At 37.3% G+C, this 25,476-nt stretch overlaps 2 protein-coding genes across 2 annotated transcripts in view; both read left to right on the top strand.

Annotated features, from left to right (window-relative positions):
• Positions 1-3,286, top strand: part of MYOZ2 (myozenin 2) — a 42,478-nt gene extending 39,192 nt beyond the window's left edge. Inside the window, exon 6 of the mRNA XM_043569559.1 lies at positions 2,850-3,286. Within this exon, the coding sequence (XP_043425494.1) occupies positions 2,850-3,084 (235 nt within the window). The 3' untranslated portion in view covers positions 3,085-3,286. The remainder of the gene's footprint in view (positions 1-2,849) is intronic.
• Positions 3,287-19,811: 16,525 nt separating this feature from the next.
• Positions 19,812-25,476, top strand: part of USP53 (ubiquitin specific peptidase 53) — a 68,174-nt gene continuing 62,509 nt past the window's right edge. The window contains 1 exon segment of the mRNA XM_043569528.1: positions 19,812-19,989. The gene's annotated coding sequence lies outside the window, so the exon portion shown is untranslated.

Genomic DNA, 25,476 nt, shown 5'->3' with positions numbered 1-25,476 from the left:
AGGTGATATCTGAGTGTAATCTATTCATTTTGTAGACATTCCCCTCACTGAAGATTTTAGTGTCTGGCTCCCTGTCTTCCTCCCCAGTACTATCCCTGTCTTACTTCTTTGTGGCTTCAGGATCCATGTACGAGCCACTGAACTCTCCGCCCTTTGAAGACTTTGTTTCATTTTAAGGATAGCTTTCTCAATCCCTCAGTCACTCTTGGTTTTTCTTAAAGTTTGTCGTCACCAATACCTGTGTCTCTTTCAAAATCTCAATTTCAAGCATTCCACTCTCTATCACATTGTAATTTTACCTTTCATTTTTTCATCTTTCCTTCAATAATACTTTAGCCCCACATGTTAAAGCCATCCCATCTCTCAAAGTCCATCAATCACTTTCTCCTTACCCAACTAGAGTCCATGGCCCCTCACTATTGCCACACAGAAATTAAGGTATTCAAGAAAGATCACAGAGTGACTGAGCTACAAACAAAATCAGATCTCTTCCAGGCTTTAAAATAATTTCCACATTATTGGAGAATCTGTATAGTCTTGCCAGTTGCACTGTCCAGATGTGTATGGGGATCTTCTAGGTACAATGCATTACACAAATATATTGTAATGAGTTACAAAGATACATGAGAGAGAATTCCAGTCCTCCTGGAGTACAGTTTGGCAAAAAATAAAGCAGATATATCAATGGATATAATGGAAAATAGGAAATGGGGTGAGATGGGAGGTAAAGATAGAGTCCATGAAAACTTAGAGGGGAAAGAACTACTTTTAGCTGTGGGAGATCAGAGAAAGCTTCCAGAAGAAAGCTATGTATGTTACTTAAATAACATACTAAAGAACTAGATAACTTGGAAGTGCAGATTAGAACTTATGTTATAGGGGTGCCTGGGTGGCTCAGTCAGTTAAGCATCTGACTTCGGGCCAGGTCATGATCTCACGGTTCATGAGTTTGAGCACCACATCAGGCTCTGTGCTGACAGCTCAGAGCCTGGAGCCTGCTTCAGATTCTGTGTCTCCCTCTCTCTCTGCCCCTTCCCCGCTTGCACTCTTTCTTTCTCTCTCTCTCTCAAAGATAAATAAATGTTAAAAATGATTTAAAAAAAAAACTTACAGTTATAACCTAATGGAGATTTAGAAATGTAGCAAGAAGTATAGGAGTATGCCAACAAAGAAAAGGAGTATGAGTAAAGGTAGGAGAGAATAAGGTGAAGAGCAAGCCGTGCATTCAGTTTGGCTGGAACAAAGGGTGCATGAAAGAGAAGAGGGCAAACCAGCATGATTGACCTTCCACTAGGATGTCAACATTGTTTTCCACCCACACACCCAACCTGTTTCTCTCTGTATTCCACCAGCCAGTTGCTAAAACTCTAAACATAAAACCAATTCTTGGTTTCTTTCTTTCCCCCACAATTTTTATCCATTTTATCAAAAAATCTTGTTGACTCTGCTCAACACATCCTGAAACCACCTGCTTCTTCCCATCTTCATGGAAAACACTTGAAATCCAAGCCACCATCATGTCTCACTTGAATTGTCACAATGTCGTCTCTCCTTTCACTCTTGTTCTCCTATAATCTATTTGCAGAGAAAGAGCAGCCAGAGTAAACTTTACAAAAATGTAATCACGTTACACTACTCCCTGTTTAACATTTTACAGTGTTTCCCTTCACACTGACAATGAAATTCATATTCCTTATTTGGACAAAGTCCCGTACAATACACCCCTCTGTCCTCTCTTCTCTCTACCAACCCTTTACCTACTGGTCTACCAATGTAGGCTTTCTTTCTTTTCCCGAACATTATTTCTGCCTTAGATTCTTTGCATTAACTACTCCCTCTTCCTGAAATGCTGATGTGCTTCAGCTGTACTGCCCATGGCTAACTTCTCATCCTCAGATGACAGTTTAAATGTCACCTCTTCAGAGAAGTCTTCCCTGACTATCTAGTCATTCATTTATGTTTTATTATATCATACTACTTTAATTTTCTGCATAGCTCTCATTAGTCTTGAATGTTTTGTCTTATGTTTATTTTTTTATTGTCTGTCTCCTTTGTTAGAATATAAGAGCTCAAACATTGACTACATTGTTCACTGCTATACCCCTAACACTGAAAATGTGCCTGGCACTAAATGAATAAATAAATTAATGGCTAAATCAAACACAGCTAGAATTTTATGTGGGACCTTGAATGCCAAGATAAGAAGTTGGTCTTTATTCAAAAGAAAAACAGAATATTGAGAGTTTTGAGGTAGAGCTAGAAAGATACAAAAGACATACTATTTGTCTTCAAAGAGTTTATAATTCACAAATTATACCAAACCATATTATTAAAACCCAAACTCAAACCAAATCATATTATGAAAAAAAAAAGCTAACAATACAAAGTACCATATCGTAAGCACCAAATAACTGACATAAAGCAATGGATGCTACAGGAATTTGGCTAAAGAAGGGTGTGTGGGCTGGAATAATTGGAGGGGAGTTGGAACTTAAAGGCCACAAGATGGACACAGGTGGAGAGAAGGCAAGGAAGAAATGTCTTAAGCAGGGGAAACACTGGTAGCAAAGGCACAAAGGCAAGAAATGTTTTCAGGGAGTTCAGGGTGTAAGGAATAGATAATTTAGTCATCAACTAAAAGTACATACAAAGGAATTTACACCAATTTATTATCTTAAAAGCATAGTCCTTAAAAAAAATGCTTGACTCAGAGATCAAAACCTGAAAATCATACAAAGAATATAACATAACGACATGCCCATAAAATCATGAATTAAATTGTTTTCTATTTATTGGCAAGTGAATTTGAAAATTAATTAATATATCCTTTTTTTTTTCACTTCCCACAGAGTTGCCACCCCATTTGGAGGTTTTGAAAAAGCATCAAAGATGGTTAAATTCAAGGTTCCAGATTTTGAGCTACTACTCCTAACAGATCCCAGGTTTATGGGGTTTGCCAATCCTCTTTCTGGCAGACGGTCCTTTAATAGGACTCCTAAGGGATGGATATCTGAGAATATTCCTATAGTGATAACAACTGAACCTACAGAGGATACCACTGTACCAGAAACAGAAGACCTATGAAAAGAAAGTTGTATGTGCCACAAAAACTTAGAACCATAAATGATGCTGTTTTATTATTCTACCTACTGGCAAATCCACTTACACTCTTCATTAGTAGCAATAATTTAATAGCAATTTAGCAATTTTCCTTTTATGACATTTAAATTCGATCTCATCTCAAACACTAATAAACAATTTGAAATCTTGTTTTAAAAACTTTCAACTCACTTGTCTTTATTCATAATGTTGTTTTCACTCTGTCTAAATAATCCGGCCTTTTCATTGAGAAAGTCCAGAAGAGTAACTGACAACAAAAGGTTTCATCTCTTTTTCCTTTAATATTTGCTAGTCCTGAACAAATTTTCAAAATGATGTAGAATCAAAGTGCAGTGCAAGATATTTAGACTCATTTGGAGTTTTATTTAATGGATGAAAGCTATGGAAGACGATGCATAAACATTTTTTAAGGAGGAAAGGGTTGGGTTCTTCCTTTCTGGTGACCAGGATAAAATAGCACATCTGGATGAAGTCTTTTCATTAGTCATTCTTAAAATTTCTAAACCACCTTGTAATTTTTGACTGGCTTTGAATCACCAGGTTACCTATATAACCTATATATATATACCTATATATACCTGTATATATATATATATATATATATACACATACATACAAAGGAAGAAAATAGAATTAGTGACTTTTTTTCCTTGAATCTTTAAATTCTACTCAGTCCTTAAGTACTAGGGAGTATATGCCATAAAACACAAATGAAAACAAGAAATGGATAAGCACAAAAGTATCTGAAAGCAATGTAGTAACGTATCAATCTTGATATATGTGAACATATTGGTATTAATGGCTCAAACTAATATATAGATGTGTCTTAAAATATTTTAGAGGGAGGGGTGCCTGGGTGGCTCAGTTGGTTAAGCATCCGACTTCAGCTCAGGTCATGATCTTGTGATTCATGAATTTGAGCCCTGCGTTGGGCTCTGTGCTGACAGCTCAGAGCCTGGAGCCTGCTTCAGATTCTGTGTCTCCTTTTCTCTCTGCCCCTTTGCTGCTCGTGCTCTGTCTCTGTCTCTCTCTCTCTCACACACACACACAAATAAACATTGAAAAAAAATAAATAAACATCAAAAAATTTTTTTTAAATATGATAGAGGAAGTGTGTAAGACTGAGCTAGTAAGAAATAAAAATCAGGGGCGCCTAGGTGGCTCAGTTGGTTGAGCATCTGACTTCAGCTCAGGTCATGATCTCACAGTCTCACAGTAGGTTCAAGCCCTGCGTTGGGCTCTGTGCTGACAGCTCAGAGCCTGGAGCCTGCTTCGGATTCTGTGTCTCCCTCTCTCTCTGCCTCTCCCTTGCTCATGCTCTGTCTCTCTCTGTCTCAAAAATAGATAAAAACATTAAAAAATTAAAAATTTAAAAATTTAAAAAAAGAAAAATCAATTGTCATTTTAGTTTAGTTAAGAGTTCTGTAATAGATGTTTATACCAAAGAAGGAATGTCTCATCCACAGAAAACTATGCACCAGACTAAATTTAGGCAGGAGAGTGCATAGTCAAAGCAATGCCACCTAACAACATTACATATTTAAAAAAGAATCTATGTATGCAGTGTTGGAATTGGTGCTTGTTTTAATCATCCTTTAGACTTGAAGGCAGAGAGATTTTTTTTAATTGCTTATGAAAAAATGCAATCCCTAGAAAGTAGCAATATCAAAGTATTGTATTTACATATACCGAAGTTGTAGAGAATTTGTATAATTTAAAATATATCTTTAAATGTGTATTTAAAATATAACTTAGTTTTACTTATGTCTTGGTGTTTACCTGTTTTAAAATAGTAATGTTGGCATCTGTGATAAGCTAGATGTGAGGCTCCCACCATACCATTTTTTTGCCCATTTTTAATGTTTTAAAAAATAAAAATGAGTCATATTCTATGATGCATTATGATGAAATGGTTTAATTTTTATTAGTATTTTGAGATGAGTTACTATTTTTCATTAAATTGAAATCTTATTGCATGATTTCAGCTATCTCCAAATAACTAAACTCTATGTTCAGTATCCCCATTCTGTCAACCACCAAAAGGGGCCCAGCGATAACAGTACCGACCCCCCAGTACCATAAAGGAATATTTAAAAAGGGAAAATCCTAAATATTTTTTTTAGGATTGGATACAAAATGATGGAATAACTCTGTTCACTATTGTATTTCTTCCTTTCCTGGAAGTATCTATTAATTCTAGTTCAGCTGTCTGACACCTTTAGAAACGCCAAAATTTCACACTCTGGTTGCTACACAATCGAGAATTTGAAAGCAATTCTAATTAGGTTTCCACTGACCTGAAAAACAGCTAAATATTTCAAAGTCTGAAGAAACAGAATAGTCTTTTTAGAACAGCAAAAAGACTGTGACATCTTTTCCAGCCAGATTTGTATACATGACAAACAGAAGAAAGGAGAAAGAAAATTAAAAGAAAAAGTAAAAGAATAAAAATAACTTTTATTGATGGATTAGTAAGTGCCAGGCACTATACTCATGGCTTTATAAAGACTTTTTAACATATATTCTAAATATTTTATTTGCATAATTATCCTGTGAGAAAGGTATTATAAGTAATCTTAATCGTATATAGAAAAATTAAGTCTTAGAGAACTCAGATGATTTGCTTAATTCTAGCTCAAAAGGGAAAGAACTTGATAAGTCTGGCTCTAAAATATATGCTCCAAAAAGTCATTGTTCATCTTGTCTTTCAGAATAAAATTCAGCCTTAAACTATTTTATTACATTAGATAAAATAATAATAAATCTCCATTATCTCAATTGGGGAAACTATAGCTATAAATTGAACAATTTCCAAGTATCCCTCCAAAGTCCTTCAGGCACTCATGATCAGAGGAAGCTGAGCTTTCAGACTGTGTTGAAAGTGAACTAAATAAAACAAGCAACATGCATGTTTAATTCTGAAATTTGAGAAACACGAAAGTGCATTCTGATTAAATTTGCTCATTTCTGCTTTTAATCTGTGTCATCTTCCTTTTCTTTCCCCTATAAAGGCAAAAAAAGGAGGAAAGAAAGAGGAAAGAAATGCAGGACACTAAGAAACCATAAGGTTGAAAGAAGTCATCTAGTGTGATAATACACCAAAGCCATTCCTTTAAATGAAAATATTTTCTGCTTTTCAAAACTTTAGAGGGAACCCGCTCAATTTCCATTATACTGTTCAACAGACTTCCGGATCATGAAATTATATCTCCTATTTTATGTAAGCCAATTTCCTGATGATCAGCTGGCCAATTGTTCTCTAGATAATAACTACAGCCACATTAATAACTAGAGTTATCGTTAAAAGGCCACTCTCTTCAATCATTTCTCAAAGTCAGGAGTTTGCATTTCTTAACTCAATATTCAAAAGTAATTGATAATTTAAAATAACTAATTACTGGCTATTACAGAATCAAGGCAAATAAAAACAATCATTTTGAGTCAAAATGACCATTTATTGAATCCATTTAAACTTTTACATTTTCTAAATAGGCCCATTTATAAATGTTTTAGCAGCTTGGAAATGGAGAGAGCCAATTATTCTCACAAAGGCTAATGTGGAGCAAAATGTCCAGTCGTGAGTATGAAAAGAACATCCTGAACTTTCCAACTCAGGGCACAGCTGTACCAGCAGACTTATTAATTCTGGAATTTCCTCACTCTGCTGCTTATGCAAGATAAAACTTGCATGACATCATTGCAGTTTCTCAGCTACGACTGCTTTTTATTAAGCTCAGGAAAGTGTTGCTTTGAACGATTCTTTTCTTATGAAAAATACTTTCAACCTCCACGTGCTCTACTCTGTAGGAAGAAGGGCACTTCGCTTTCTATGAAAGATGGAAGAGTGCCAGCTTTTGCCGAAAGAGCAAGCAAGGGGAATCGATTCTGAACTAACTGATCAAAGCACTTCATACATATATCAAAGAATATTTAGAAAATTATAATACATAAAAAAGTTAAACTTTCAAAAACTAAGAAAAAAGTAAGTAAAACTGTGTCAAGATTTCCCTGGCATAAGCTGGAGTGTTATTAGATAAAGAATAGGGTGTGTCTCTTAGAATTCCTTAGATGGAAGGGCTAGATTTTAACCTAGAATAGAAAGATTCTTCTGCTTTCTCAATATAGTGTGACATCAATAGGAAGATTTGGCCCATATGGGCAAAAAGGGGGAATATACTAATTTTAAGATGTTATATAGCTAAGATCCAAAAAGAATGTGCTTAGTTTTCTACTTGTGTTATATTTTGAAACACATTTCAGTGCCAACTTAGGCACTGTAGGAGATGGAGATGTTTCAGGAAACAAGACCGGAAAAAGAAGGAAAAAAGATAAACTCAATGTCATACCCTATTTTAAAACTGTTGATTGAAAAAACTAGTATAGAAGTTACATCACTAGCAAAATAAATACAAAGGAACAGGGCAAAATGGGAACACCAGAATGAAGCAGGATGAAAGGAAATAGGGGCTAGCCTGTACAGGAATTAATTGTGTTATGCTGTGGTTTCTGCAGGATTTTCCTCACATCTTTGGAAGTAGATTCTGATTCTGCATGTACACAATTTTGTAATGTGAAATGTCATCTAAACAGATACTCCCATTACACTTTCTTTATCATCACTTACCTACAAATAACATACAAAAGCAGTTGTTTGAAGGTGCTAGCTATCTACTGATCTACCACCAATCAGTGATGTCATCTCAAGCAATTTACTTCACTCTGTGGATCAGTTTTCCCCAATTCTTTATGTGCTCAAGTGCTACCTCTCTGCCCAAGACCTTCCTTTACCATCCTTATTTAAGAGCATCTATTTCTAACACTTATTATTTTATTTTTTCTAATAGCACTTGTTACCCCCTAACATAACATGTTAGTCTGGGTCCTCAGAAAAGCAGATGCCAAGATGGGGTTATATCTGAAAGAATTTAATGGGAAAAATGCCCTCAAAAGTGAAAATGGTGGGGGCACCTGGATGGCTCAGGCAGTTAAGCCTCAGACTCATTGACTCAGGTCATGGGATTGAGCCCTGTATCAGGCTCTGCACTGAGCGTTAGGCCTACTTGAGATTCTCTTTCCCTCTCTCTCTGCCCCTCCCCTGCTTGCACTCTCTCTCTCTTTTTCTCAAAAATAAATAAATAAACTTAAAAAAAAAAAGAGTGAAGAAGGGGAAGGAGTATAGCAGGCTGGGAGAGCCAAGAGACTTCAAATGGAAGTGCATGGACTTGCCCCACACTGCCATACAGTCTAGGGAAGATGCAGCAAAGCTGTTGGAAGATCCTGGAGCCAAAGTCACCTGTAAGAGAGGCCCTGCGTTTCCCTGAAACAGTTCCACTTTAGTGTCACTGTGACAGTCAGTCATTGGCTGGCAGCTGACCGTGGAAGGCAGCCTAGGCACAAATGTAGTGATGGGGGTTGCAGTGCACCAGAACTGGAACCCTTGGTCAGTAATGTTGTTGGAGATCTGCAAGGAGCGTTCTTATGGCCACCACATAAAATATGTGTATTTGTTCCTTTACTGTTTATCTCGCCCACCAGAATGAAAGTTCTCCAAGGGCAGAGACTTTCCTTTTTTTTTTTTAACTGCTCTACCCTCTATACCTGGTGAGTAGTACAGAACAATAAATATTTGTTAAATGAATAAATGTATCTGAATTATGGGGATAATATTAGTGTCTATATTAAAATAAATGCATTATAAAGTATACTACCACATACACAGTAAATGCTCAATAAACGTTAGCTATTGTTATGAATATAAAAATTTATCAACATCATGCATTAAGAAATCAAAGGCATTTAGAACTAAGTTAGGGGCACCTGGGTGGCTCAGTCGGTTAAGCGTCCGACTTCGGCTCAGGTCACGATCTCACGGTCCGTGAGTTCGAGCCCCGCGTCGGGCTCTGGGCCGATGGCTCAGAGCCTGGAGCCTGCTTCCGATTCTGTGTCTCCCTCTCTCTCTGCCTCTCCCCTGTTCATGCTCTGTCTCTCTCTGTCTCAAAAATAAATAAATGTTAAAAAAAATTAAAAAAAAAAAGAACTAAGTTAGATTAGAGGTTACATTGAAACTTCTTTGGGATAAATAGAGTAGGCTCCGATTTGGAACAAATATATGTTGAAATAAGGAATTTATTAAATATAGACATAGTCAGAAACAGTAAATTGGCCTGACTACTTTTTAAGATAAGCATGAGCTTTAGCTCAATTCTCTAGACTCAAAATTGCAGATGAGATAGCTTTTTTTAGGATCTTGATAGAGTAGTCTTATTTCCTGTGATCCTTCACATATTTTGCATGTCAATTAAGATTTTTTTTTCACAGTGCTTGGGCTCTATTTAATATCACATCTGTAACCAAGAGGCAGCTTGGAATTCACAGTCAGCACATAGCCAGAAGGCCCACGGCTCACCAGGACCCACTTTCTCCCAGCCCACCCTTCACTGACATAAGACACAGGGCCTGCATGATGAAAGTGTGGGGGTTACAGGTTTTCACAGATCACTTACAGGTTTTTAGAACCCTCATAGTATGAGTTCCTAAACCAGCTGCTTCTTGTGGAAACTCGGACACTGGATGGGTGGGTCAGGGTAGGCTCTGGTCTTCTTTTTTATTTCAATCTAAGCTTGTTCCAAATCACCTCCAGGGCTATTTTCCCCATGAAGAAGGTGATGGCAAAATTGGGCTGTACCAGTCTCTGTTATAATACATGTGCTCCTGAAAATTTTTACTTAAAAATTCCTGTAGGGGCGCCTGGGTGGCACAGTCGGTTAAGCGTCCGACTTCAGCCAGGTCACGATCTCACGGTCCGTGAGTTCGAGCCCCGCATCAGGCTCTGGGCTGATGGCTCAGAGCCTGGAGCCTGTTTCCGATTCTGTGTCTCCCTCTCTCTCTGCCCCTCCCCCGTTCATGCTCTGTCTCTCTCTGTCCCCCCAAAAAAAAAATAAAAGTTGAAAAAAAATTAAAAAAAAAAATTCCTGTAAAAGTCAGCCATTTCTCCCTCATTCAATATCGCTGTTTGACCCGATTCTGCTTCAGTTCCCAGGCCTTAAGCTTTTAGTCTTGAGTGAACAAGTTCTTTTTTTCTTATGAAAAGTCAATTTTTGGTTTGCCCAGAACTTTTGGTTCCATCCTTCTGTTTCTTGTCTTAATTCTCTTAGCTTTTGCTTCAATGGTGATTCATTTTCAGGGATATCAGAGTGAACAGGTCGATGGTTTACATTTTTATCTGGGATTCCTATTCAATCATGGCAAAATGTTCTTGATAGAATCTTGAGACTGCTCTGTGCTGCACTCCCACTCAGGGTGGGGGGTAAGCTGACAGCTGGGACCAGCGAATTTGCTGAAAAAGAGGGAGAAAGGTCCTCATCCCAGGCAGCAAAGCCTCACTATGGCCCCAGGTTGCCTATTATTAATTTTTAAATATCAATATGGTGGATACTTTCTTGATCAGTGTGCCTTACCTCTTCAGAAAACATATTACATAATCAAAAAGGAGTTCCCATGGATCTGATGGCTACATAACCCTTCCTCCTCCCCCCCCCCCCCCCGCCCACTGCCCCCCCCCCCAACTAAAATGAGTTTTTCATTTAAATTCTTGTTCGGAATATTCAAAGAAAGAAGCATATTGCCCCTGGGGCGCCTGGCTGGCTCAGTTGGTGGAGCCTGCAACTCGATCTCACCGTTCTGAGTTCTAGACCCATGTTGGGTGTAGAGATTACCTAAAAATAAAAACAGAATTAACAGAAGAAAAAAAGAGACATATTGCCCCTGGATTCTAATGTTTTGGCACAATTATCTCCAGAATAGAATTAATAAAAATAATCACTCCCAAGTCCCTTTGGGGGCTGAGACAGTCTGTCTTGCTCAAAGAAATTAGGCATCTGGAGGTCATAAATAGGGGAAGGAGTTAATTCCCCTATGAGCTGATGCTAAAATAATGCAAAATTCACCTAAATGCAATCTACCTGAAATAACCTTTTCTTCTTTTCCACCTTACCTTGAAAAAGCAAGCAGGAATACTTTCCAATTTCCACCGTCAAGCTTAATTTTAAAAGTCACTTTTTAATATCTATTTTACCTTAATTCCACTATGTGAAAAATTGGGACTAATGAAGACTCTACAACATAGCTGATTTGCCTTAGGTCCCAGGCCTCCTGGGCAAGACTCTGTTCTGGGCCATACAGCACTCCAGACTCAGCACTTACTTTGGAACATAGAGTCAAATGTGAACATGGGCCGCATTTATTTAAGAAAAATATTCTTTACTTATGATATGTAGAAAGAGATGTGAACACAGTATATGATTACAGTTATCTTACAAACTGATCAAAATAATAAAAACACACCAAACTTAACATAAACTTACCAAACTTATTAAGGTATAGACTGAATGTAAGTGTCTCCTTTAAAATTCATATGCTAATATCCTAACCCTCATTGTGATGGTATTGGGAGGTGGGGTCTTTGGCAGGTGATTGGATCATCTTAAGAGTGGAGCTCTCATGAATGGGATTAGTGCCCTTATAAAAGAGACCCCAGAGAGCTCCCTCACCTCTTCCCCTGTGTAAGTACACAGTGAGAAGACAGCCATCTGTGAATCAGGAAGCGGGTTCTTACCAGACAGTGAATCTACTGGCATCTTGATCTTGGATTTCCCATTTTCCAGAACTTGAAAGATAAATTTCTGTTGTTTATGAACTACCCAGTCTATGATATTCTGTTATAGTAGTCCAAACAGACTAACACGCATAGCAACACAGAAAAATTATCACATTTTCAGATGCATATATGTATAAATGTATCAATTATGATTAATGATCATAATTATTGGAATGTATTAGACTATGCCATTTGTATAATTCCATATCTTGATATTTACTTGTGTTCTCTTGTTAGCATAGCAAAGGAATATTAATATTTTAGATACAATAATAAGAATAAGCAATTAACAAGTTGTTATTTTGCCAAATTTAATCCACTAGTTCTATGTTAATAGCATAATAAAACACTCTTTGGTTTAAATAAACAACCACCAAAGAACTTTAGACACTATCTTAAAATATTCTAGATCAATTCCCTCATTTACAGAATGGAATCTTAGATCAGAGAAGTTAAGAAACTAGCCCAATCTCACATTGCACATCTAAAATTAGGACCCAAGTGGCGCCTGGGTGGCTCCGTCAGTTAAGCGTCCAGTTTTGGCTCAGGTCACGATCTCATGGTTTGTGAGTTCAAGCCCTGCATTGGGCTCTCTACTGTCAGTGAAGGACCCATTTCGGATCCTCTGTCTCCCTCTCTCTCTTCCCCTCCCCCACTATCTCTCTCAAAAATAAATAAAAACATTAAAAAATGAATTTATTTAAAACAAACAAATAAATAAACAAAATTTGGACCCAAGAATCCTGCTTCTGATCTCATGTTCCTTCCACTATCATATTCTCTCTACTATCTCAGTTAAGAATACAATCCATAGACATCATCCACACACCTTCTGGCAGCATACTGTAAATAATTTCATATTGATCTATAACTATATGGATACAGCCTTATATAATTTGTACATTTCATTTATTAACCACAGAGAATTAAAACTGTGAATAGGAGTAATGTTAGTAAAATGTGGAGCCAAAGAGTAATGGCCTTTTTACAATATTAGGAAGTTTTTAATCAGTGAAAAATTGTTGATGTGGTAATATCAAACAAAAATGAATATTTGTTCTAACCATATGGGAGTAAATTTCCACACTATATTGAAGAATAAACTGTTCCTTCTACTAAAACCCTCTCGGTTACAGCTTTCAAACTATAGTTGTGTCTGTTAGGCGGTCTGGGAATCAATTTAGTTGGTTATGACCAGAAGCTTTTCAAATGAAATAGGAGAGAATAAAATATAAGAGTGCGTCACTCTTAGTAATAATCTTGTTTTAAAAAATTACTGGTTTTAGGCAACAACAGATATTGGTGTGGATGCAGAGAAAGAGGATCTCTTTTGCATTGTTGGTGGGAAAGCAAGCTGGTGCAACCACTCTGGAAAACAGTATGGAGGTTCCTCAGAAAACTAAAAATAGAACTACCCTACGACCCAGCAATTGCACTACTACACATTTATCCAAGGGATACAGGTGTGCTGTTTCGAAGGGACACATCCACCCTCCATGTTTATAGCAGCACTATCAACAATAGCCAAAGTATGGAAAGAGCCCAAATATCCATTGATGATGAATGGATAAAGAGAAGATGTGGTATATATATATATAATGGAGTATTACTTGGCAATCAAAAAGAATGAAATCTTGCCATTTGCAACTACGTGGATAGAATTGGAGGGTATTATGCTAAGTGAAATTAGTCAGTCAGAGAAAGACAAATATCATATGACTTCACTCATATGAGGACTTTAAGAGACAAAACAGATGAACATAAGGGAAGGGAAACAAAAAGAATATAAAAACAGAGAGGGGGACAAAACATACGAGACTCTTAAATATGGAGAACAAACTGAGGGTTACTGGAGGGGTTGTGGGGGGGGGGAGGGGCTAAATGGGTAAGGGGCACTAAGGAATCTACTCCTGAAATCATTGTTTTACTGTATGCTAACTAATTTGGATGTAAATTTAAAAAAAATAAAAAATAAATAAAAAAATAAAAACTTTCATTATTATCTTATCAAAATATATTTAAAAAAAACCTACTGGTTTTGTTTTCTATATATCCATGTGAACTGAATCATAGTGTAAAATATACTGCTTTCTCTCCGCTGCAGTCCACAGTGTTTGAGACCTACAGTTCTTCTTGCTAGCTGCTGTTTGAAACTGAAATGTCAGCACAGTTTTTGACAACTGAAATGGCTTCTCTGTCATATTAAAACTATTATACTAATTTGATAAAGAGAGTTATTCTAATTAGATAAAGAGAGTTATTCAGAATTAAAAGAATTTGAAACAGTAATAGAACAAAACATGTAGAAAACAATTTAATCAGAAAACTTTGATTTTAAAATGTACAAAGTTTTTAACATACATTCCTGGGATATTATTTGCCAAGAGTTAGATTGTTTGTTTTTCCCCAGCACACTTTCAGTTTTAGGGCTTGTTTTAGAGATAAGAGAATGAAAGACTCAAGAACAATAATAGTTGAGAATTAGAAATAATTTCAGTACTTTAGATTTTCTGTTTTAGATATACCTATAATTCTTTGAAGTATTTCTATCACTGAATATTTTCCAACAATTTTTATTACTCTATTAAAAAATGTTTTATTTCCCTTTTTTCTTTTGACTGTGAAGTGAATTTCAATAAGGAAGTTCAACTTGAAAACACCGGTGCCCTGAATATTTTTGTCATCTTTACAAAGAAAAGTGTTCTCCAGGGCAACTTCCTTTGGGTTCAGTGCTTCAGCCAATATGCTATAAGCAAAAGACACAATGTTATTCTACTATTGTATTTCTTTAAGAACTACTTTAAACACAGTCAGTCCAAGATATAAAGTGTGTGTGTGTGTGTGTGTGTGTGTATATACATGGCTTGGATTTCTCCCTGGGGTGAGAAAATAAATTTGGTAAATTTCCAAACATCTTAGTGCTTTTCATAAAGTCAGAGTACTAGCATAGATACCACAATTCAGAAAAGGAAAATCTTATGGAATGCTCTTGACTTCCTTCTTATATGCCCCTTCCCTTGTCTTTCAAAAGGGTACAAAGATGTCAAGTATATTTATCACCATACTTGAATTTAGAAGAAATTTCACTGCACTTTAAGAAACAAAAGAGTACTATCTCTTATGAAACTTCAGAATATTTCAGGGAAAATATTTCACACCAGGCCAATTCCAAGTGTTTAGGAATTGGGTTTCAGTTCTGGTTGTACCAGCATCTAGCGTGAGCTTGTGTAACTTTATTTCCCTGAGCTTAAGTTTTCTCATCTGTACAATGAAAGACTTTAACAAAGTAATCTCTAAGATCCTTTCCATTTCTTTTTTTTAAAATTTTTTAACGTTTATTTATTTATTTATTGGGTTTTTGGTTTTTTTAAATATGAAATTTATTGTCAAATTGGTTTCCATACAACACCCAGTGCTCATCCAAAAGGTGCCCTCCTCAATACCCATCACCCACCCTCCTCTCCCTCCCACCCCCCATCAACTCTCAATTTGTTCTCAGTTTTTAAGAGTCTCTTATGTTTTGGGTCTCTCCCTCTCTGACCTCTTTTTTTATTTTTTTATTTTTTTTTCATTTTTGAGAGAGACAGAGCGGAGTGGGGGAGAGGCATAGACAGAGGGAGACACAGAATCCAAAGCATGCTCCAGGCTGTGAGCTGTCAGCACAGAGCCCGGAGTGGAGCTCGAACTCAAGGACCACGAGATCATGACCTGAGCTGAAGCCTGATGCTCAACCGACTGAGCCACCCAAGTGCCCCAGATCCTTTCCATTTCTAAGAGACTTATTCTTTCCATCTAAAGAAACTTATAAGTAAAACATGTTATAAAACTTGTTTATAAAAAATTTTTAAAAATTATATTTACACACAAACCATGATTGGGCTAATTGAAAAAATCTGTTTTGATTTTTGGGAGACACATCTTTTTTTTTCAGAAGTTAACACCAAAAGTGCATCCTGAATTCAGTTTTTTGGATGGTATATGAAATCTGTTACTGCATTTTCCAGGGACATGTTGATGAGTCCATTGTCCATGAACATAGATAAGAGCCTCCTTAGATGAAGGCCCACATGAGGGGAAAAACATTGCAGGTGATGACAGAAAAATGTTTTCCTGTTACTGATAACTTCCATATCATATCCACTTTTGATTTTTAGATTGGAGCTAAACAAGTTTAAGGTACAGACTCATGCATATTTTTGTTATTTTGCTCTCATTCTTTATGTTCTACTGGTATTACAATCTCATAGCTCTGATTCTTATTATTTATATTTGATCATTATGTTATATGTTTGAATTTATTTTATTATTATTATTTTTTTAGAATTCACTTTAAATCCTTTGTAGGATGATATCAAATATTGTGAATGAATGAATTCATTAGCTTAATATTTACTAGGCCCTCAAAAAATTATTGAGAGAACTGAGTATATTTACCTTGAAAAAACAAGTGTTTTCAAAGTTAAACAGTGTCTTATGGAAAAAATAATATAGATTTCTGTTGCTACAAAGGACAGATGTATGGAAATTACAGGTAGATTTCAATTACATTTAGATTTCAATTCCCTGTGATGAAAAGTTCTTAACAGTCTTAAAAAGGAATAGGCTGTCCCACAAAGCATCACATTTTTTATCATGTTACTATATTTGAACAGAACTTGGACAACCACTGGTGGGGATGATCCTTCAGTGAGTGGGAGGCTGGGCCAGATGTAATCTAATGCCTCCCACATCTTTGAGATTGTAATGAAATACATAAGGCAGCAAGAAAAACAATATATAGGTTCTTATAGCATCACATTACATTGATGATAACAGTATTGGTAATCATAATAATAGCACTAATGGCCATAATAACACAGTACAGTACTTTACTTTCTTTTATCTGGGTCAGTATCAAAAGACATTGTATATAAGTATTATTTCTCATCACAGTTTTACAGATAAGAAAATTAGAATGTTTCAAGGTGAAATAATATACAAGGATAATGAAATTGCCTAAGCTGGTAGTAACTCAGCAAAAATTAAGGAGGCAAATGTTGACTCTGGTATAGCAGAGACCTAAAAGGATGGGGATGTAGGGCTAGTAAAGTTTTGGCTAAGGAAGAGCTGGCTATGATACTAAGGATATTGAATTTGATCTTCTGATATTTAACAAAATGTCATGCTGCAGACCTTTGAGGAATCCAGTGAACACTTAACTCTTTAATTCCCTATTTTGGAAGAGGATAGAGGACCTTCAGGGACTCTCTTCTCTCTCTCCCATATTTACATTACATTATTTACATATTTACATTATTTTTTCAGACCAGCAACTCTAAAAGGCAACACACATTGTTACAAGCAGCTCTCAGCTCCCATCTTTACAGCTTTGCAACCAGAGAAAAGATCCGTTTTGAAACTCCCGGAAAGGGTGCTGATTAACCTGAACAACCCATACACCAATCACTGGGCTAGAAAAGGCAAAATGCCCGACATGGAGCTATGCCCACCCTGTGGTTATTATTAAAACCTGTGGGTGTGCTATTATTAAAAGCAAGTGAAGACATTCCTAGCTACAAAGTTTTCTGGGTGCGATATGTGGTGCAATGTCAGTTTTCCTTTTTCTCATCTGTTTGCTTCAGACTGCTCTCTTGATGCTTAACTGTGACCTATTACAAGCCTATAATTTAAAACTCAGTTCTTAGATATGCCAAGAACTGGTAGAAAGTTTGAACTTAGAGGATTAAAAAAGTGTTCAGTTAGGATTTAGTCAAACTCTCAAGCAGGGTGAACTAAAGGGCATTCTTCTGTAATCTCTAAATGAGGAAAGGAGATAGTATGAGACTTTATTATCCACAGTTCAAATTATTTTTCAAGAGTGGAGATAGGGGTTGCCCTGTCAGTTACATTTGCAAATAATGATAGTACAATATAATTGTTATCATAGAAGTAAGTCCAAAACGGGTGAAGGAAAGGCAAGTCTGTCTTAGAAAGTTTTGAAAAATTCAATGGAGGAGGTAAGTGTTCAATTCAAATGAGACCTGAAGGATCTTGAAAGAACCTGGTAGGATCACAGAAAAGCAAGGAGTTCAGTGTGGCTAGTGTGGAGTAAATGGGCAAAAATGGCAGATGATGTTAACAGTCTGGAGGCAGATCATGAAAGGTCCCTATGGTGATGGGAAGTCCTTGAAAAAATCTTGGCAGAGGAATATTGTGATCATATTTTCATGTTAGAAAAACTATTAATAGAATGTAGGTTGGACTGGAGTGGGAAATAATGAGTGATTGCAATTGTCCAAGGAAGATGAGTCAGGAGAGGTGTTAATTACTTGATGGACTAAGACAGTGAGAGTGAAGATTGAAGAGGAGTGGATTTGAGAGATACTTAAGTAGATAAGAGTCAATAGAACTTGGTGTTAGGATAGAGGAAGTGATGGAACTGTAATATAGGGGGTATTCATGGATTTCTGTCTTGGGTAACTGGGTGCCATTATCTGAAATAGGGAATGAAAATGGGCTAGTTTCTAGATGGGTGGGGAAAGTCATGGCATCAGGAATAGGTAATGGTAAAGATACCAATGCCAATTTAGGACCTAATTAAGGTATCTGTGTGATATCCAAAGCAGATGCTGTTGCTTAAAATAGTCTAACCTGAAGATATACATCTGGGAATACTTGGTGTACTGGGAAAGCTGGTAGCCAAGTCCATGATGGCAAAGAGACTGCTCAAGGATACAAGAGGAGTAAGGTCAAATTAACAAAAGAAAATGGAGAGCTTGGGAACAGAGGGCCTTAAGAAAAATACTTAAAGTGTATCAGAGATACAGTTGCAGAACCAAGATTTAGTGGGGCTGGGGAAACCAAAGGGAGAGTTAATGCTGTTATTATTTTTTAATGCAGAGGTTTTTTCCTCCTCCTCCAGAAGTTTTACATTTCTTAAACGCAGGAATTGCCTTCACTTTCACTATTATTTCATGTTTAATTCAGTGAAGGGAATCTATAAACGCTCAATACATTCTCATTCAGTCTTAAGCACAATGCACCCATATCAATGTAAAATGTTTCTTCATTCTAATTCTTCAAATAAACTTCTAGTTACCCATGAGTTTACTTAAATCAATTTTTATAATCTGTATGTTCTGCCTGCACCAGCTTTGAAATGAGTTTCAAAATTTTATTTAATTCTTATTGAGGGATCTTTGATACTAAAGATGGTAATGGTTTTTTTTTTTAACTTCTATTTTTAAAAAACAGTGTATTACAAAACAAAGTTTAGCCCAGTTCCCAAGCAGTAGCTTCTAACTTCAAACCTGTTCTAAAGCATAGTAAGGAGGCAGCCAAATTTTTCTTAACACAATTAACCATTAACCGAGTCAACACGGTTATTACAGCTTTGATTTTATTAACAGTCACGAAACAACCAGTTAGGGAATATACATTCATGCCAATGGAAGCCATTTAACTGCAAACAGATCATAAAGCTAAAGGAATTGCATATTCGCAAGTAGTTTCGGTGCCAGGCAGTACAGATTGTTCCCTCTCAGGTAACAATGCCTAACTAACCTAAAGCCCAGTCCTTGGTAGGTCCGCGTTCCTGAGCTTAGAAAATACCGAATACAATGACCAAGAGCACCGGAATAATCACCTCCACTTGAGGAGAACTAACCCTCCTACACCACAGAGCCAACCTGCACGCACCTTTCCCAACAGCTCAGCAAGCCCTCCCACACCGCCCTGCCTTAGGGGAAATGTTCAAGCTCCTGCTCTCGCGGGATCTCGCGCCTTGGAGTAAGTCAACTGGATCGCGCGCCCAATCGAACCCCCGCGGGAATACAGTTCGCCAGGTCCGGAAAGCCGGGAAATCGCGTGCGGGGCGGGGTTAACTCGGTGAGCGTGAAGGCGGAGCCTTTCCCAAGGAGGCGGGGCGGGCGCGAGGCGGAGATTGGGGCGGGTCTCCCGGGACCTGTTGATCGCAGGTGTCACTGTCCTGACTGGCCCTTGGGTGTTGGGGCGTGTGCGCATGCTCCGTGCTCCGGGTCGAGCTCTGGGCGGCGATACCAGACGCCACTGCTCCAGTTCCCGGTGAACCTCGGCTACGGTGGCAGCTGTTAGTATCTGCCGGGTGTTGGCGTGAGGCAGAGCTGGGCCAGCGGGAGGTAGCCCTGTGGAAGTGGAAGGCCCGTGTTTCTCTACCTGGACCGCACGCTCCTCTCGTTAGGAGGGCAGAGCTCAAGGTAAGTATCCGAAACTAGTCTCTAGATAGAGATCCAACGACTGGAGACCCCGGGCCTGAGTGGGAGACCCCAGTTTCAGCGCCAGACCTTGTCTCTCCCCTAGCAGCAGCCCTGTGACATCCTCCGCTCCTGCTCCGCGGACTTTTCGCCCGGGTTCAGGCGCCCGAGGGCACGCAGCCTGCCCGCCTCCTGCCCGTCACGTCCCGGCCTCGCGGAGATGCCTCTGGGCAGGCTGGAGGCGCGCGGGAGGCGAAAGGAGGTGCTCTATTTACTGGGTCGTGGCTGTTCTTGCTGCTGTGTTTGAGGGCGGGCAAGAGGCAGAACGTGGAGTCCAGCTGGGTGCGTTGGGATTGTGAATATAGCTTACTTGGCCCCTGCGCCTTGCTTGCGAAGCCACTGCCACTCCTGAGCAGCAGCTCTATAAAGGGGTCCAGATGGTTATGTTGTCCTCCTTGGAGAAGACAGATGACTGGATACGTAAGAATCTTTGGGCTGGTGGTTTCTGGTTGGTAGTAGTAATTTATGAAGTTAATGTTTAGCTTTTAGACAACAACTTATGGGACATTTACCAAACTACTTTTAAACATCGTTGGAGAACAGGAAGTACTTGTACAGGTGTACTAGGGAGGCCTTCTAAAGACTGCAATCTGAGCATGTTCTGAGGTTTTGTTATCTTGCTGCAAGGTTTTCTGTATCAATACAAAGTCTGATTGGTTAATGCTTGCAAAATGTACTGGAAGGCTTTATTTATTAGACAGCAGAGTATGCCAGAATGTTTCCTTATCTGGAAAAATATATATATACTTTTGCACTGGATTTTCAAGGCTATTGTGAGGGATGTTTAAACTTCGGAAGTTCTTTGTAATTAGGGTCTGATTCGCTTTTAACTCTGTTCTTTAAAAGAACATTGCTAATTCTCAGTGTTTAAAGGAAGTAACAAGTACTAACAAAATTCTGGTTGAAATGAGCTTTTGGCTAAATGGGTACTTGTTAGTTTAATTTTCTATTTTTGGTTTCCTGATGATGGCCTAGGCAAAGCTCCTTCATCCTGTGAAGGAGAAATTAGAAAAATAAAACTTACTTTGTAAAAGTAATACATGATTTATCTGCCATTGTCATAAGAATTCAAATAGACAAACTCAACTGTAAGTAAGAGTTAATTACAGTCTGGAAAAAAACACAGGTTTTGTTTTTGTTTTACATTTTGGAGGCTCTTAAAATGAGCTTTTTTGGACAATTTGTCTACGTTCGTGATTACTGGTAATAAGCTATAAAGTGATTTATTTAAGTTTGCTCACAAATTAAACTCATTGGTATTTATGTGTATTTTTTCCTGCAGTGTAGAAAATAAGTAATCAAGAACACCTTTTTTTCTTTATTAGTTAAAAACTTTTTATAAACATATGTAGATTGTATATTGTTCATGAAACTTGACACTAGTTGTCAACCCATTAATATTCTCTAGAAGATACAAAAAGAAGTTTTTAAAAGATAGCTATTTTAATATGGGAGGGGTACCGTTCTCCACCGTGTTTGTTCTCTTCCTTAAAAAAGAAAATCTCTTCAAAATTTTTTATGATTTTTACAATGTACTGATTCAAGATTTTTTTGTATTATATTTAGTGTCAAATGTTTCTTTTAAACTGTAGTATCAAACACAATTTTAGAATTATGGTTTAGAAGTCTTAGCAAGACAAAGAGTTAAAAAGTAAAAATTCTGATTTATTTTAAGGTGATATGCCCATTAAAGAGTCAAAATCAGAGTTATTTTTATCTTCCCTGTTGATACTGTTTGGAACTCACTCACCTACCATGCTAGGGAGGATGTTGCTGTACCCTACAATTTTCCAAAAGTATGTTTGAAATCTATAAAGTGGTAGATTAAGTTATCCTACAAAGACATTTAGTTACTACAATACTGAGCAGATCTTGTTATTTGACAGCTTTAACTATAAGGTGTTTCTTAATTATAGATCCCAAAGACAACCTACAGTGAGGTCGTTTATGTAGTGCACCTGAAAGTATTCTGAATACAGAGCGTGCTAGGTGTGCTGGGGCCCAGAAGATTGTCAGTCTAGCCTACTAGTACTCATGAGCTCTTGGATTAAGGGAGGAAGTGTACTAGTAGATGTCATGTTTGGAGAACTAGCTAGAGATTAGTGATGATACAAATATAGCATTAGTATATTATTAATTTTGTACAGATGAAATGATGTTAGAAAATTTTGCATTACAACAGATACACATAGTAGGAACAAGAAATGGAAGCAGCCTGTTCTACCACAAATAAAACCTTCAAAAGTTATTTAAACTTTTAAATATTAACTTTATATAATATCCTAATCTTGGTAATTTATTATGAGCCTTTTTAAGGTAATAGGAATATTACATATATATGGGGGGGTGCTCTTTAGGTAAGAAGTGTCTATTCTTTGCTTTTCCAAGTTAACTGATACCCTCTATCAAGAATTCTTAAAGGAGGGTCCATGATTTGAACTGTAGTCTGTGGTTAGAACTGAATTTTAACATAATTGATGAATTATATTATGAATTTTATTTTATGCATTTACAAACGTTTTCCCGCGGAGTCCATAGGCCTCATTAGGCCACCAAAAGTGTCTCTGACATACACAAAAATGCTACAAACCATTGCATGTAGTTGAAGAATTTTTGTTTTATGAGTCACTTCAGAAAAGTTGCTGCTTATATTCATATTCGTAATTCATCAGATAATAAAATATTATGCAACATAAACCATGTTTCAGTACCTAAACTATCATTTCAGTTATCCGAATTGTGATATTTTTTTAATTAATTTGGTATTTTTGAACACATTTTGTAAATGTAACCTCTGTTTACTTCTATTTTGTAAATATTGACCTGCAGAAAGCATTTTGAAGAAATACTTTTCCTTTGGAATTTGGAACCTCCAAATTCCAAACTTTTTTTACTTCCTTTTTGTGATTTTCTGAGTTAGCAAATTTATTCAGTGAACATTTATTGACCTATTGTATGCTAGGCACTAGAGAATCAAAAATCAGTGAGACAAAGGTAAAGTAGTCAGAAATAGGAGGTCTTCCTTTTCTGAGCCTCATCTCAGCCTGTTCCCAATCCTCTCCCAAACTGAAATGAGTTTCCAAAGATCCAATAGTTCTTGTTTTCTTATACCTTACCTTTGTAAGATACCGCTTCTCCTCCTCCCATTACCCTTTCGGCTTACTGGTCACCCATACCACACCTGTGAAGTATTTTCTAAGCCAGCAAAGGACAGTAGATTACTTCATTTTTGTGTTACCACTGCACTTTGTACATTTCTTTTAAAACTCTGTACTGTGTTTCTGTAGAGGGAACGCGGAGTTAGAGAACCTGGAGATGATGGTATGTGTGCTGTCATCTCAGGTGTACGGAGAGTACCATATGGACACCACGAAGGGTGGTAGGCAGGCAGAGGAGCTTTCTCCGGGACCCAGAGACATGATGAGAGCAGTGTCCAGATGTATTTTGGGTGCTCTAGTTATGTTTTATGGCTGGATGGATCATGTTATTTACAAATTAAAGTTCTCATTAAGGAAGTTTGTAGTTATTTTTCTGAAAAGTGGTACATAGGTTGAATTTTTCTAAATTAAATCTCTTTTGTTTGCATTGTTATTCCAGAGTTGCTTTCCATTTATTTCCGATGCATTGCCTTCTAATGTTTTAACTTAATTTCTCTTTCTCTAGTCCAAAAGGTTGTAAATGAATGTTTAAAACAATACTGTGATGAATCCATTTGTAAAGTGAAGCATTCCCAAACACTTTTTTTTGTAGATTAGAATTTTTCATGTTAAGTTTCTTACAGTAGGATAGCTCTGTAAATGAAATTGTTTTATTTTCTACTAAGAATAACTTATTGGGGCGCCTGGGTGGCGCAGTCGGTTAAGCGTCCGACTTCAGCCAGGTCACGATCTCGCGGTCTGGGAGTTCGAGCCCCGCGTCGGGCTCTGGCCTGATGGCTCAGAGCCTGGAGCCTGTTTCCGATTCTGTGTCTCCCTCTCTCTCTGCCCCTCCCCCGTTCATGCTCTGTCTCTCTCTGTCCCAAAAATAAATAAATGTTGAAAAAAAAATTTAAAAAAAAAAAAAAAAGAATAACTTATTCACAGATACTAAAATTTAGAAATTGATACTTTATTGTACAATTTATCTGATCTAACTAAGGCTATAGTCAAGATTGATACATCAGTGTAAGGAAATGGAGAAAGATAGCAAAATGAGATATATATAATACAGCTTTTACTGTCTTTTCAAATGTTTCTTTATATTATTAAAGACCATTTACCTCAAAGGTAGTGTTGCTGCTATCATTATAGTTAGCTTACATTTATTGAATGCCTGCTTATTTTGGGCATTTATTAGGGATTTTATGCATGGTTTATGATATTTAACAACTATGAACCTTTTTATATCATTATGATTATAGATTATGTAACTGATATGATTTTAATGATTGAATAGTTGAGTAATTTTCTGTGATGCTAGAAACTTTATCATTGGTGGAATAAATAATTGTGGGACACTTGAGGTCAGTATCAGACCATAGATTCTGTCCTTGTCAAGAACCTATCAGGGCATTCTTTGTCCACCAGATGTCTTCTAAACTTTTTGGCCTGCAAAGTAAAACTCTTGCCCCTCTCATGGTGGCCTTCCGTTTCAAGCAGGATGTGAATTCTGGAAGACTTTTCCTCCTATATAGTATGTTGTATTGGCCTGAAATAATCCTACCTCCTTGGCAATAGTACTGACAATGATGTAGCTGCCACTTGGTGGGAGATTGTCCTGAGTCCTGATTGCCTAAGTCATCTTTGTTATAGGAGCACTGATTTGTTGATTGAGGTTTCACTTTATTTCCTGAGCTTTCTTTAATAAATATTTAGTGAGTACTTACCGTGTACTGTGCACTGTTTTACATGCCTGGGATTCCCTTTACAGTCTAAGATGATTGAGAGGAGAAACAATAATAATCCTAGTAAGTCAGTTATATAGTATATAAGATGGTGATAAATGCCAAGGAGAAAAGAAAGGTGGTAGAGCAGGGTAAGGGGAGTTGGGAGTGTGGAGTGGAGGTTGTGGTTGCAATTTTAAATCAATATAGGCCTCATTTAGAAGGTGTTTTTTGAACAGAGCAATCCCGAAGGGAGCCAGGGAGAAGTCATGTGGGTATCAAGGGGAAGTGTGTTCCAGGCAGAAGAATAGCCACTTTAAAGCAGGTGTTTGCATGGTGTGTTCAGAAACAAGGAGGGTGATACAACTGCAGTGGAGAAAGTATAGGAAAAGTATTTAGAGGTGAAGGTGAGGGGATGGGCAGGTGTGACATAGTAAGAAATATATACAGTATTTGATCTCTGGCACCATTTTCTGGCACACAGCCTCTAAAACCCTTGGAATGTCTGGAAGCAATAAATGTGTTTTTTTGCATGCTAATGAGATGACTGGTGGTTCAGAGCTCCTAGA

Source organism: Prionailurus bengalensis, chromosome B1 (genome assembly GCF_016509475.1).
Source record: "Prionailurus bengalensis isolate Pbe53 chromosome B1, Fcat_Pben_1.1_paternal_pri, whole genome shotgun sequence".
Lineage (NCBI taxonomy): Eukaryota > Metazoa > Chordata > Mammalia > Carnivora > Felidae > Prionailurus > Prionailurus bengalensis.
Note: the sequence above shows the minus strand (reverse complement) of the source record. Positions and strands in the feature narration are given on the sequence as shown.